At 27.1% G+C, this 14,953-nt stretch overlaps 1 protein-coding gene across 1 annotated transcript in view; it reads right to left on the bottom strand.

The window, feature by feature from the left end:
• The window catches only part of LOC129968279 (zonadhesin-like), a 42,576-nt gene extending 29,646 nt beyond the window's left edge, over positions 1-12,930 (bottom strand). Inside the window, exons 1-6 of the mRNA XM_056082135.1 lie at positions 12,850-12,930; positions 8,817-8,999; positions 5,262-5,438; positions 4,305-4,349; positions 1,659-1,835; positions 636-680 (exon numbers count right to left, since the gene is read on the bottom strand). Of these exons, the coding sequence (XP_055938110.1) occupies positions 636-680; positions 1,659-1,835; positions 4,305-4,349; positions 5,262-5,438; positions 8,817-8,999; positions 12,850-12,901 (679 nt within the window). The 5' untranslated portion in view covers positions 12,902-12,930. The remainder of the gene's footprint in view (positions 1-635; positions 681-1,658; positions 1,836-4,304; positions 4,350-5,261; positions 5,439-8,816; positions 9,000-12,849) is intronic.
• Between the last annotated feature and the right edge of the window lie 2,023 nt (positions 12,931-14,953).

The following is a 14,953-nucleotide window of genomic DNA, read 5'->3' as shown; positions in this document are numbered from 1 at the left end:
TTTTGTTCGAATATATACTTTGGACGCCTTTTACCCGAAATCTACTGAGTAGAACCGATATTTGACACGGAATGACAGTTGTTATCGTAAGATCATTTACTATGCGATATTAAGCCTTTGCATTTATATGCATAAGAAAATACAGACCGACAGACGGTTAATCCTTTCACATACATGATTCCAAATTTGATAAGAATCTACATTTTAGATTCTAAACCAATATACTAAAATTTATTTCTAGCTGTCCATATAGTCATAAGACGATATACCAATCAAAATCTGATAGAAATTTACAAGTTTCGTCTAAACTTCATATATCAAGTTTGATCCGCCTAACTCAAGCCGTTTTTCAGTTATTATAATTAAATTCATAACAAAATCCCAAAATTAAATTTTTTAAACTCAGAGATGACTGAAACGTGGTGTTCTGCTCGGATTGATTGTGATATTTAATAATAATAAGATTGCTTTGATAATTTACGAAAATTATAAAAGTATAAAAATGTCTATTTAACTAACAAAATATAATAAAGATGTTTTATTAAATGATTCAATTAAACTATTTTATATACAAAACAAAGAAAATTATCACAGGGATTTAATTTTTCTTGATCAAAATTAAAACATAATCTCACCATTATTTTGAATCAAAGAAGAACTTTGATCGTTAGCACGTGGACCTAGAAAAAATAAATTTTTATATTAACATTCTATTTAAATTTATGGGATGAAAATGTAAGAATAAAACAGTAAACCTACTACATATTTGGTATTGTAATAAATCTTTACAGTATTTCCTACTTTTTTTTTCATATTTGCTAATTAAATTTTTTTTTCGCCTGGTGGCACAATTAGAATATAGTATAATGCATAACATTACTATATATCTGGAAAATAATTTATTTCATCGGATGATTTTTGTATATATTTGCGGATATATTTCTTAGAAAATGCTACGAATTTATATGATTGTCTATATTTTCCTTTGTTTATAATATCAACTCCTGAGCTTTTTTAAATATTTACCCAGAGTTTTTAAGGTAAAATTTAAATTCATCGCTTAAAAACTCATTTATTTGTTTGTGATTATCATACTTCGAGATTTTAAAATGTGATTAATAAACAGTAACTTCTTAAATAGTTTTATATTTAGAATGCATTTTAAATAAGTTTAGAAAAATAGTATATACTTTTCAAATTGTCTCTTGTGAAATTTTATACAAAATTTTGAATTTAAATTTTCTTGAGCATTTCAAAATCGTTATTCAATACAAAAAAATATCAGTTTTACGTGTCATTTTGAAAATTGACTACAAATGTATTTTGCATTTCCTTCTGTGGTTTAACTGTTGTTTATAGGATTCTCTTCTGCATACAAGTGCTAGATAACTCTGAAAGCTGCATTTCTCAAATTTAACGACAGTGGTCATACAAAACAGAATCTTTTGGCATAATATAGACAATAATGAGAGATATTTATAATTGAATAATAAATAAAATAAAATGAAAAATAATAAAATAACCGAAAGCTAAGGAAAGCAAGGCTTAATTTAATTGGAATAAACATTTTAAATAAAGAAAAGAAAAAATCATTAAAATGAGGTTAAGCATAGAGAGATTTATAGATTATAATTTTAGATAATAAATCATTAACTAACAGCTTTCTGGCGGGATGCAGATGCTGTCTGGACCTCTAAACGCTCTCACGAAGCCGTCTTGGCAATAACAACCGGGATCCCTGCAGACCGCAGTACAGGCGATTGGTTCCTCATTACAGTATTGATCGCAGCTGCCGCAATCCTTATATACTTCGTTTATCCGGCATTGTGGTGGACCTGAAATGCAGAAATATATCGAATAGTGGTTCTAATAAGCATAAATAATTTATTATTAACACGTCTTGGAAAATCAGAAGTACAATGTTTTCTACGATTTTTTCGTTTGTTTGATTCGAGCATTTCATGTAAAGAACCATAAGTTAATTTCTGTATTTACACCTTTCGAACAAACTATTAAATTTTTATCTTCTAAAAAAATGCAATTATAAACTTTTTTATTGATTAAGGTGGAATTCGAATACAGAGAGAAAAATTCATTTTATGCAAAAAAAAATAAACCATTATACTCGAAATAAATTGATTATAGTTAAAAAGAATTTTTAATTTCTATTTAGTTTTAAAATCATTATGGCGCACTTTTTTAATAATTTTCAGAATCACAAAGGTTTTGTTCAACTTTTCATTTCATTTTCTAATCCAAATAAAAGAGAATTTTGCAAATGAAAGAAATGTCCCAAGCAATAAATACATATACTATTCCATATATCCCACAGGAAAGATTCTAAGAATTTGTTTCTTAATAGGAACTAATAATGATACTTTCGAAAAACGAAAGTAGAAGTATATGAGAAACATATGAGAAAAATGTGGATGCATAACGGCTTCCAGTTCTCAACTTGAAGGGCTCACATTCGCAATACGTCTGAGCTCACATTTTTTTTAAAGTAGAAAAAAATATTTCATCAATTTGGGATAAGTATATAATATTGGCAAAAGCATTAGAAGCAGTTCTGCGTATTTAGTAAAAATATTTTTTTTCGTAACTGTGTCCTTCAAAATTCTCAAGTTTCTAGCATAGATCAAAATTATTTCTCATCAAAATGAAATCTTCATTTGCTTCATAATGTAAATAGTTTCGAAACAAGTTATATTTCCTTCTCTCTGGAATCTTTTCAACATTTTCTCGCATTCATACTTTCAACTGATGACTTTGTTCTCTAACATGGCTTCAAATATATCTCAAAACAATGTTGGTTTTCAACTTTAGCTCCTTAAATAAAGCTGAAACCAAATCGCATTTATTAGAATGTCCTTTTCTTACTTTTGAAAAGGGAACTAATAGAATGTTCCAATATCTGTAAAACCTTCTTATCATGTAGCTAAATAATATCAATTCAAGTAGCCGTAAGAAAAAATAATTATATACATGAATTTTGAATATCAAAAAAAAAATTATAGTAACTAATAGACACCACAACTTTAGAAAGGTAAGCATTGAAGTGATATTAAGGAAGAAAGGATCAATGTAAAATGGTCAAATCAATTGCTTAACTTCACATTAAAATGTATCCCATTTCAAGTATTTTTAATTATAAATTGATTATTATTAACTAATCTCAGCTTAAGTAATTATATTTAATAAAAATAAATTAAAAAATTAAAAATTTAAGCTCAGAAATAATTAATTATATTTAAACTCAGATGTATTAGTCTAAAATATTGAAGTCATATAAAATTAATTTCAAAAAATATTCTGACAAATGAAATATGAAATGCTAAAAATAAAAATTCTGATTTTGATAATCTATGAAGGAACAAGATTTTTTTCATAAAATCTCTAAAACGTACATTTATATTTAAAAAAGCTGTAAAGTATTACATTTTTAATCAAAATTCATTATATTTGCAACCAATACTAAAAATCAGTTGAAATAACGTCAAGAAACTTTCTTACATATTCTCCAATTAAAGTCTCATCTCATTCACCCCCTACAAAATCGTTGACCTTGAGTAAAGTCGCTAATGCCTTGCATGCACTGGTGAGCTGTTTTTTGAAATATTGATATACGGCGTAAATTCATTATTTTAACTGAATATTTTGTGCGGATGTATGCTTTGGACGCCTATTACTCGAAATTTACTGACTATAACCGATATTTGACACGGAATTATAGGTGTTATCGTAAGATCATTTACTGCTATATGATCTTTGCATTCATATGCAAACGAAAATACACACCGACAGACTGTCTATCCTTTCACATATATGGTTCCAAATTTTATAAGAAACTACATTTTTGATTCTAAACCAATATATTCAAATTTATTTCTAGCTGTCCATATGGTCAGACAGACAGAATTCCTATAAATTTATACCAATCAAAATCTGATAGAAATTTACAAGTTTCGTCAAAACTTTTTATTTCAAGTTTGATCCGCCTAACTCAAAGCGTTTTTCAGTTATTGTTTTCAGAATTGAATTCATAACAAAATCCCAAAATTGCATTTTGTAAACTCAGAGATGACTGAAACGTGGTGCTCTGCTGGGATTGATTGTGATATTTAATAATAATGATGCTTTGAAAATTTATGAAAATGATAAAAGTATAAAAATGCCTATTTAACTACCAAAATATAATAAAAGATGTTTCATTAAATGATTCAATTAAACTATTTTATATACAAAATAAAAAATTTATCACAAGGATTTAATTTTTCATGATCAAAATGAAACTATAATCTCACCATTATTTTGAATCAAAGAAGAACTTTGATCGTTAGCACGTGGACCTAGAAAAAATAAATTTTAATATTAACATTCTCTTTAAATTTATGGGATGAAAATGTAAGAAGAAATCAGTAAATCTACTTACTACATATTTGGAATTGTAATAAATCTTTACAGTATTTCCTACATTTTTTCATATAGGTAATTAAATTTTTGATTCGTCATGAGGCGCAATTAGAATATATTATAATGCATAACAATACTATATAGCGGGAAAATAATTTATTTCTTCGATTGATTTTTGTATATATTTGCGAATATATTTCTTAGAAAATGCTAAGCATTTATATGATTGTCGGAATTTACCTTCACTTATAACATCAACTGGTGAGCTTTTTTAAATATATCCCCAGAAATTAAAAGTTAAAATTTAAATTCATTACTTAATAACTCATTAATTTTTTTCTGATTAGCACATTTTAAGAATTTAAAATGTGATAAATAAACAGTAACTTCTAAAATAGTTTTATATTTATAATGCATTTTAAGTAAGTTTATTAAATTTAGAATTTATTTTCCATTTCAATAACATTATCCAATAAAATAAATTTTTATTTCATTTTGAAATTTGGAGAAAATTCTATTCATTATTTCTTTCTATGATTTAACAGTTATTTATGAGATTTTCATCTGAATACAAGCGCCAAATAATTCTAAACGCTTCATTCTTCGAATTTAATGTTAGTGGTTACACAACAATCTTTCGGCATAATATCGACATTAATGACAGATATTTAAAATTGAATAATAAATAAAATAAAATGAAAAATAATAAAATAACTTCAACCTAAGAAAACCAAGGCTTAATTTAATTGGAATAAACATTTTAAATAAAAGAAGAAAAATCATTTAAAAAATTTTAAACATAGAGAGATTTATAGATTATAATTTTAGATGATAAATCATTCACTAACAGCTTTCTGGCGGGATGCAGATGCTGTCTGGACCTCTAAACGCTCTCACGAAGCCGTCTTGGCAATAACAACCGGGATCCCTGCAGACCGCAGTACAGAATATTGGTTCCTCATTACAGTATTGATCGCAGCTGCCGCAATCTTTATATACTTCGTTTATCCGGCATTGTGGTTGAGCTGAAATACAGAAATATATCGAATAGTTGTCAATTAATTATAATTAATTTATTATAAACACGTCTTAGAAAGTCAAAAGTACAATATACTCTCAATAGTTTTTTCACTTGTAAAACCAAATTTTCAGTCATTTTGCATAAACAAACAATAGTAAATATTCTCTCGATTAAAATCGAACAATAAAATGGAAATCTTCTGAAATAAAAAAAAACTGTATATTTTTTATAAATAAGATAAAATTCAAATATAGAGGCAAAAATTCTATTTAAAAACCCCAAAAATGGGTCTTTATTCCCTAATTTACTTTATTAGAGCACGAAACGATTATTTTACTTTTTAAACATTTGTTTCTTCATTTCCATTTTAAAAGTATTAGACACATTTTTTAATACTTTCTAATATCACGATAATGGTTTTTGATTTATTATAAAATTTCATAGCGACGCTGCCAGAAGAATTATGAAATGGCTTTCGTAATAATGTTTCTTCTAATCATACATACGATCAAATTTTACTATTCTATGAATAAATTACCAGCACTCCATTTCACCGAAAATGTGCATCCAGCATGGATACTAAGAAATTCTCTTATTGGCGATGCAATTCTGGTGACACATTTCGATTGGAGACGCCTATCATAATCGAAAAAAATGTCTTGATGATGAATTTGTCCTCTTATTAGTATAATCTTGTATTTGAAAAAATTTATGCGTTTGGATTTTAAGAGTCTGACTGAACATATTGTAGAATCGTTTGATGTATGGTGCTATTCGATGTGCCTATTAAGTGATTTAGCAAAAATGGTTGAAAAGTGATTGAATTTATCATCAGAACAGCAGTAGTCAACATAGTTCTACAACAGAATGGGAAAAAATGTGATTGTATTATTGTTTATCAAAATATCTGATATTAGATCATTTATCCGAAGTGTGATTCACATCACCCTTCCGACAGGACCGATGACAAGCGACCTGTAAGAACGCTATGAACCGTGTATCGGATTGATCTAATAGTGTTTAGTGACGATTCCAGTTTCCAGTTGTATCTAGATAGTCAGCACAGACATCTCGTAATTCATTCAGGTTTGTGTATGGATTCTTATTAGCCCACGCAGCAAACTCATAAAAAGGCAATTTGATTTTAGGGTTTAAATCTACGAAAAACCAGCCCCCTTCATATGTCATTCGTATTTCACTTGCAGTTCAGCGGCACGTTGATATTATGCCCATTTAAACTTACTTTTCAAGAAACAATGCCTGACAACACACAACTTGCTTTGTTATGAATATATACAAGCTTGTGAATTTCTTCCACAGCCAATTACTTCAGCTGATTAAGCTTCAATGGTAACATTTGGTTCCTTATGGGTAGGCACCTGAAGCCATTTCTGATTTGGCCAGGAAGTTGGAAACAATTAGGCAAGAAGTCTTCTTGGACCCAACCTGGGGCATTATTTACCTATGCCCTCTAATGTAAAAGTTCCCATCCGGGCTACAGGTTCGTTCACTTATTTATTACTTCATAATCAACCACTAAAATAAAAAAATCTAACTATTCTGAAATAGTAATCATTTCTTATTTTATGTATAAGGCAGTTAATTGTAAAGTTTTAGTATTTAGAGCATCCTGCAGTTGAAATCAATCAGTGGATTGATACAAAATCCATATATGCAATAACACTTGATATGTTGTAGCAATCTCCAAAAAGATTTAGTTCAAAAATATCCTCAAGGGTAATGCTTCAGATTCAACAGGAAATGACTATCATGGAATAAAAATATCGTTTTCAGCATTTTTTTGCTAGTTATAAAATAGTATAATATAATTATAGTAATAAATTAATATATCATCGAATCAATAAAATGAAAGGCAGAGATTATTAATTCGAATAAAATTAATGAAGGCAATGATAATAAAATGCTTTAGTTATAACTTATGTCGAACTTGCCATATTGGGCTGCACAGCATCCCGTAGAGGACATTTTTGGACTTCTTGTTGTTTGGAGATTCCTATAATGCATTTGCTATCACTTACTCATTTTGATTTCAATCCGCTGCCTAGTTTCATTTAGAAATTGTCCCAGAATCAGAAAGTTTAATTATAACCACTTTATACCACTCAAAATTTTTTTATCGCAACTGGAAAACTCGTAGTGCAATGATTTATGTCTTGAAGTGCATTTCAACACAAATTCACACTTATATACTATCACAGTTATTATTATTATTATGGTTTCTTGAGACGAAAAACTCTTGTTGATAGAATTAAAATACAGTTTGATAAAATAAGAGTATCGATAGCATCTATCAAAAAGAAAGAATGTTTAAGAAATATAAAGCCGCATTTCAAATTGATCATCAGAAAAGAATAAATTTAGAAAATAAATGAAGGCAAAAAGAATTATTAAAATCAAAAGTTTTACAATTATCTATGAATTTAAAATAATAATAATAATAATAATAATAATAAAACGATAAGTATGCAGCCAAACACAGATCGAACTCGATAATTTTGGTTTCGCATAAAAGCTCTTGACACCTAAATATGTTATCAAAAGTCACTTTCCCAGCTCCATCTATATTTTTGAAACAAATTATTAAAAAAAAATTTATAGTGCATTTACTATGGAAAAATTTTGTAAAAGTGTTCATCAGCCAAAACCGATTTCGAATTTTCGTTTCTTATGAAATCTAATGACTCCTACATTGCTCATCAATTGTCGTCTGTCCTCTTTCACCAAACATTTTTGAAAAGAATTTTAAAAAATAAAATTGTGTAATACATTCTCGATGGGGAAATCTTGAGACTGAGTTTGCTAGCCAAAACCACTTAACTGATTTCGATAATTTCAGATTCATATGAAAGCTCATGACTTCTAGATACATCATAAAAGATCATCTGTTTTTTTTTCCTATATCCTTTGAGGGAAATCATAAATGCAAAAATTTGTAATGCATTCTCTATGAAGAAATCTTACCAGTCAAAATCACTGAACGAATTTCAAGAAAATAAATTTTAAAAAATTACATTAATAAGGAAAATTAATTAGTGAAAGTTAATGCTCCCTAGGCATGTAAAAATTGTCTAAATTGGCACATTAAATAATTTATTCGATGACTGTGATAGAAGAAGTTTCTCAGAGTTTTTCTCACATAAAATGTGCAAAGATGTAAAGTTTTGAAATATTTCCAGGAAATAAATTATAGTTATAGAAAGATGTCATCATTTTCATAATTAGAGAAGGATACCATTATTTTCATGATTAAAGAAGGACATCATTAAGAAATTCATTTGATCTTCATATGATCATTATCTTTTAGCATTTAATATTGCACTTATCTTATTGATAACATTTTCAATGAAATATAAAAGTCAACCTGGGCAATTTGAGCGAGAAACGCAAGCACTCTGATTGGATGGATTCTCCCTGTAATAACCTTGGAGGCAATAACATCCAGGTGGTCCGCAAACCGCTGCGCAGAAGATTGGTTCTTTATTGCAAACTTGGTCGCAGCCACCACAAGTTAAATATTTCTGATTCCGTGGACATTTTTTGCCATCTAAAATGTAAAAGAAAGAAATACAAAATTTAAAGATTTTACGTAATTTGCATATATATATTGCTAAGTCTTATAAAAATAAATAGAATGTGTCTGTTTCGGCGATCTATAAGTCAAAACCGTTTGACCCACAACTATCAAATTTGACACAAATATAAATTTTAAGGTTGGTATTGCACACTTCCAAACGATTCTATTTTTGTAATTTTTATTAGAACTTTAATTAATAAAAAATTAAGCGAGATTTGGGCGGTTTTTAGAGATATGTCTCAAAAGACACAGTCAAGCCTGTTTTGTGCCGTAGATAGGGAGAGCATAAAAGAAATCGCACAAAAAATATTCCGAAACTTCGTAAATAGCTATAAACAATTATTTTTTACAACATATTAAAGAAAAAAAATTTACGCTGTGAAAAGGGAAATGCATAGAAAAAAAGGTCTCAAAATGTGTCGAAGATTTACGAAATAATGAGAAAGTAATTACCAAATTAAATAAATAATTAAATTACACATGAAAGCATTTTTAAAAACTTAATTTTTCATTTTAAACATGGAGAAATTTTTAAAATGCATATAATTAGTACTAACCCAAAACGCATATCTTTTTGTTTGAAATCACTTTCGTCACTTGAAAACATTAGAATTAATTTATTTTTGGAATATATTATTTATTTTATTTAGGAATATTGGAATTCGTTCACGTGAAATTTACATACATTGTATCACACACATTGTATTAGTGTACATATGTACATTGATAGAACACTACAACGGTGTTATAATTCCAACATCATTAGAATTCATATACGGCATAAAAAAATCGCACAAAATAAATCGCATAAAAAGAACCACACAAACACAGATTTGACAGTATTACAAAAAGTTATTGTTATATCATTTTAAAATTTTAAATGATATAACAATATCATTTAAAATTATCATTAAAACAAAATTATGATTTAAAACAAATGATTAAAATATCATTTTAAATTTTCAATTAAAAAACGTATTTTTGATATTAATTTAGTTTTGTTGATCCTTCCCTAAATTTGGTAATTTCGAAAAAAATATTTTTTTCAATGATAAATTGTATTGCTACAATGAAATTCACACAGTGTTCATTCTCTCATTAAATAATTAATCGCGTAATTTTTTTCCATTGTTGAATGCTATGGAAGAAAGATTTTACTTATTACTTGCTCGGTTTACTTGAGGAAATTGCAAGTGAAATTACATTACAACAAAAGATATTGTGCAATTTGAAATAGATACATAGAGCATTGAAGTTTCAAATGCTTTATGTTATCATAGGATTCAGGATGGCGTGTCTGAACAATAGACTGACAGATTAAAGCTATATGAATATATAATATGTCTTTAATGTTGGTTACAATTTGATGCTTAAAATATTTCATTGAAAAAAAATCATGAACATCAAGTTACGTATATCAGATTAATAAGAATTAAATACAACCAATATTATAGATAAAATGACTGATCACGGAAAGCGGTAAATTATAAATATGTCCAATTTTAGTTTGAATATTTCAAATTATAGAAAAAACAAATTTCATACTAGATTCACATTTAATTTTTAAAATAGTATTCTGTATTTTCAGTTATCTTGTATTTCAAAATAATTTGCTTTTTTGAAAGAAGCCAAATAGTGCGCTAAATGCATCAATACAGTAACTTTGCTCCAAGAATTCCCGCCAATTCTTAGGTCTCGTATTAACTGCTTTTAAGCTAAAGAAAAAAACATTTAAATAATTATGACAATGATGTTATGACTATTCCGATATCTCATAAATAACATCAGAGTAATACTTATCAGCATCAGTTACTTATCAACATCGGAGTTTGTTGATAAGCTAGAGCAGATACTCAAATTATTTACAGCCATAATAGTGTACCGAGTTTAAAAAATAAACATCAATGAGATCTAAAAAAACTATTCATATCCTAAGTCCAACAAAGTTTCAATATTTTGTAATCGAATCACACAGACAGCACTCTTATTGACAAGAAAATTTCTTTTACCTTACTAGAGGCTTATACATGGAAACAAATTATTTAATTTTTCACAAAACAACCATTTATTTATTCATATTATGCAATTGGCGGTTTTTATATGCTGGTAACACTATATCTCAAGAGCTTTTATACTTCAGAATAGCTTAATTTTTTTATATCTATTGAAAACAGAACATTAAAATACAAAATTTACTTACAATTGCTTATATAAATTTATTCTACCAAATAAATGATATACTTAGATCAGAGAGGCTATTTGCACAATTTCTTTTAAGGTTTTTGAGGAATGTATAAGCAATCGTTAGGCTTAAAATAGCTTTATTTTTTATGTAATTATCTGTTATGATCTTCAATATTATAATCTGGCACTATGTTATTTTCTTTAATTATTAATAATCGCTTGTAGATGAGCAACAGATGAAAAACGGTCCTATGGTTTTTCTATAGTTCACCAAGAGTAATATTCATAGTTTGTTTCGGGAAACTCTGTAAAAATCTTGGAATAAATATATTATAAGTAATGGGATTGTTAAACATATTTGTTAATAAAAAAGAAAAAAATGGCAAATATTTCAAATTCGCTAAGAGAAGAAATTCAAAAACGTATCTAAAACTGAGAAAAATTCCAGAATATTCCTAGTAGTACGTAATATAAGAATGTAAAAGTAATGTAAAGTTTCTGATTAAAGTAGTAAGTAAATTTTTTTCTAACTAATTTAAAGTAGAAAGTAAAATATTTCTAAAGTAAATTTCAAATTTCGAATGTTCAAATAAAATTTACCATTACAAAAAAAGTTTGCAAAATAAATAAATTTCTTGATGTCATTTATAATAAAATAATAAACATAGAGGTGAATCCTAACAAGGAAACAAAATTATAATTTCTATCTCTTTTTCTTCGTTAGAGGGGAGACTTTTGCAACATTTGATGAAACTTGGACAAATTGTTTCTATAATTTAAAAAAAAAATCTATATTTATGTATTGTAAAGTAGAAGATAATTTGGGAATACGGTTACAGTGATTATAAAATAAATTTTAAATAGAATTAATAGATGTTGCCGTATTTGATATAGCGGAAAATTCTGAAAAAAGAAGCATAAGAAATATCGATTCTTTATATTGCAAAATTATATTTTATTGAAAATATTTAAAAAAAAGGGATACTATTTCTTTACTTATACATCTAAAACGCAGTTAACAAAGCAGATAACTACACATCTAAATTTATTACCATCTTCTTGAAAAAATAAAACAAGAATCAATCAAATGGCTTTAATTTTATTTGTCGTTAAACAACCAGATATTTCGGCTATTTATTTTCGCATGTTTAGATTACTTAAATAATGAATAATGATCATTCGTAGACCTAAAACTATTAATGCACAATGGAAAAGTATGGAACATATATATAGAAAAAATTACTTATGATAATTACTGAAAAAAAACTTATTGGGAATTAATACTTAAAATATTTGTTAAGAGCAACAGCAATCATATTCAACATTCAAAACGCATATTCTATACTATAAAATAGATTTGAAGCCGGCAATTCTTTGAAACCTCTTGGTGTATTTATGTACCAGCATTCTATTCATATTATTTCCAGGTATCTTTAATATAGAAATACTTAACATCTGTGAACTTCCAAGATCTAATTTTTAGTCAAATTCATCAAATTTAGAAGCAAATGGAACCTTGAATGCTAACATGAAATTTTCAATGTCATCACTTGAAAGAATATAAAATAACGAGAGAAACTAGGAAAAGCGCATTATATTCCCAACTTTTAAATTGTTAAATGTATACATCACTTACTTATGGCCACAAAAGAGCCCAGAACCACAAGCAGGACAGAAAGGATCTTCATGATTGTTCAGTGTCTTCTTTACATTCTCGACGGACAATTCCAGTTTTTAAAGAAACTGCAATGCATTTCACCTGTTATAAAACACACAGCTCACATACGCATTTGGATACTAATCAGAGGTGGTAATGTATATGAAATGATCGGCTATCTAATCCCTGGTAGCATTTCTTTGGTATTGATATTAACGAAATAAATTTCTGCGCCATGATTAATACCTATGAAGAAGTATTCATGAGCCGCTTTGTATTCACTAAAAAAGAGTTAAAACATGAGAATCTGAAATATATAGTGAGGAAACCTTATAAATCCGAATATACTTAAGATATTTCTCGATATTGCAACATTATTGACAAACAAAAAGTTACCCATTTCATTTTGATTTATAGAATTCGTGTCCAAAAGATGAACGACAAGCCGGTGGTGAAAATTGTAATTCTTAGTATAAATAAATGCCATTGTGGCTATATGTATTTATACAACTGGAATAAATTCAACCAAATGTCGCATACTTATTAAATAAAACAAGAGAAAGAATACTATTAACTTTTCAATTACAAAAGTATATTAATTATTCAATTAATTAAAAAAATAGCCAAAATAATGCCTTTTCCCCACAAAGCTTCGGAGGAAATTATGCCAGAAATCTATATCATTTGACATTCAAAATTTTGCCTTTCCAAGGGTAACAATTTAATTACTATTTTTGCACATTATTTTGCTATTTTTCATTGCTACATTTCGATGCTGTTTTCTTACAATTATCACGAATTTTTTAAAATTCAAAGCAGACGGTTTTCTAAGAAGGAAGATATTCTTTTTCTATGCAAAGATAAACCATTGAATTATCCATTATTTTTTTTATTTCTCTTTTAATTTAGAAATATCTTTTGTCAGTTTTTTTATTGATATTAATATAGTGATTCAATAAAGATTGAGAGTAAATTCAATCACTCAAATTCAGACAAAATAAAAAAAATCAAAGCTTTTTCTAGAAAACAAAACATTTCTAATAGCAGCAATTATGAGAATTAACCGGAAATTTTACCTATTTTTTGGCAAATTATTCCAGAAAAATATATTATATCAAAGGTTCGTTCGTTTTACCTTTAATTATCATTAATTGTATTTAAAAAATAATTAAAGCATATAATTTTGAAATAAGGTAATTTATTAGTACTGTTTTGCTCAGTAACATCAAGACTCTGTGCTACTTTACAATTACATTTTTAAATTCCTTCTTTCATTTTAATTAATATCTTCTGACAATGTTTTTTTTTATTTTAAAATAATGATTTAACTATGCTTAAAAGAAGGCATAAGTACGGAGGTAAAATTGAAATAAAGGCTAGACAAATAAAGTTTTCGAAAAAACAATTTTTTAGAAGAACAAGAATACATACGAAAAATATTGCCAGAGTATACTAACAAAATTCTGAAAAAAATTTTTTTTAATCTGACGATTCAATTCGTATTTTGTTTACAAACGATTAACTATTGATTCCGTTAATTTTCATGTTTTTTATTAATGAAAAATTAACTATTAAATTAATCCTTACAAAAAGGTGTTTAACACTTTTCTTATAGTTCGGCATTCATGAGTAAAATTTGCAGTACTTATATAACAAATATTAATAGTCTTTGGAGAAAATTAGCTATTAGCTGTTTTAAAAATTTTCTGCTCAAATGAGATTTTTTAAAATTTTAATTTAAAAATATTTCAGACGATAAAAGGATTATGCACAGTTATAATATTTATAGAAAAAAATCGAAAGAATTGTGAAAGAATTTTCAATTCAGAACAACGTTAGGATTAAATTATAAATATTAGAAAAATGTAAACAATTTCCTTGTTACCATTAATTTTTAATTAATATATATTATAAATATTACTAATTGTTTTAATGATTTAATATGACACTTTCTTGCAGAGATTCAGGCTTTTAAATGTTGTAATAAACTCTCTAATGGAGAATTTTTCAAACCAGGTAACATTATGTTTTAATGAACGCTTCAAATCTCTAATGCACTTATAATAGTTCTCTTACTAAGAAG

This window comes from Argiope bruennichi, chromosome 5, assembly GCF_947563725.1.
Source record: "Argiope bruennichi chromosome 5, qqArgBrue1.1, whole genome shotgun sequence".
NCBI lineage: Eukaryota > Metazoa > Arthropoda > Arachnida > Araneae > Araneidae > Argiope > Argiope bruennichi.
Note: the sequence above shows the minus strand (reverse complement) of the source record. Positions and strands in the feature narration are given on the sequence as shown.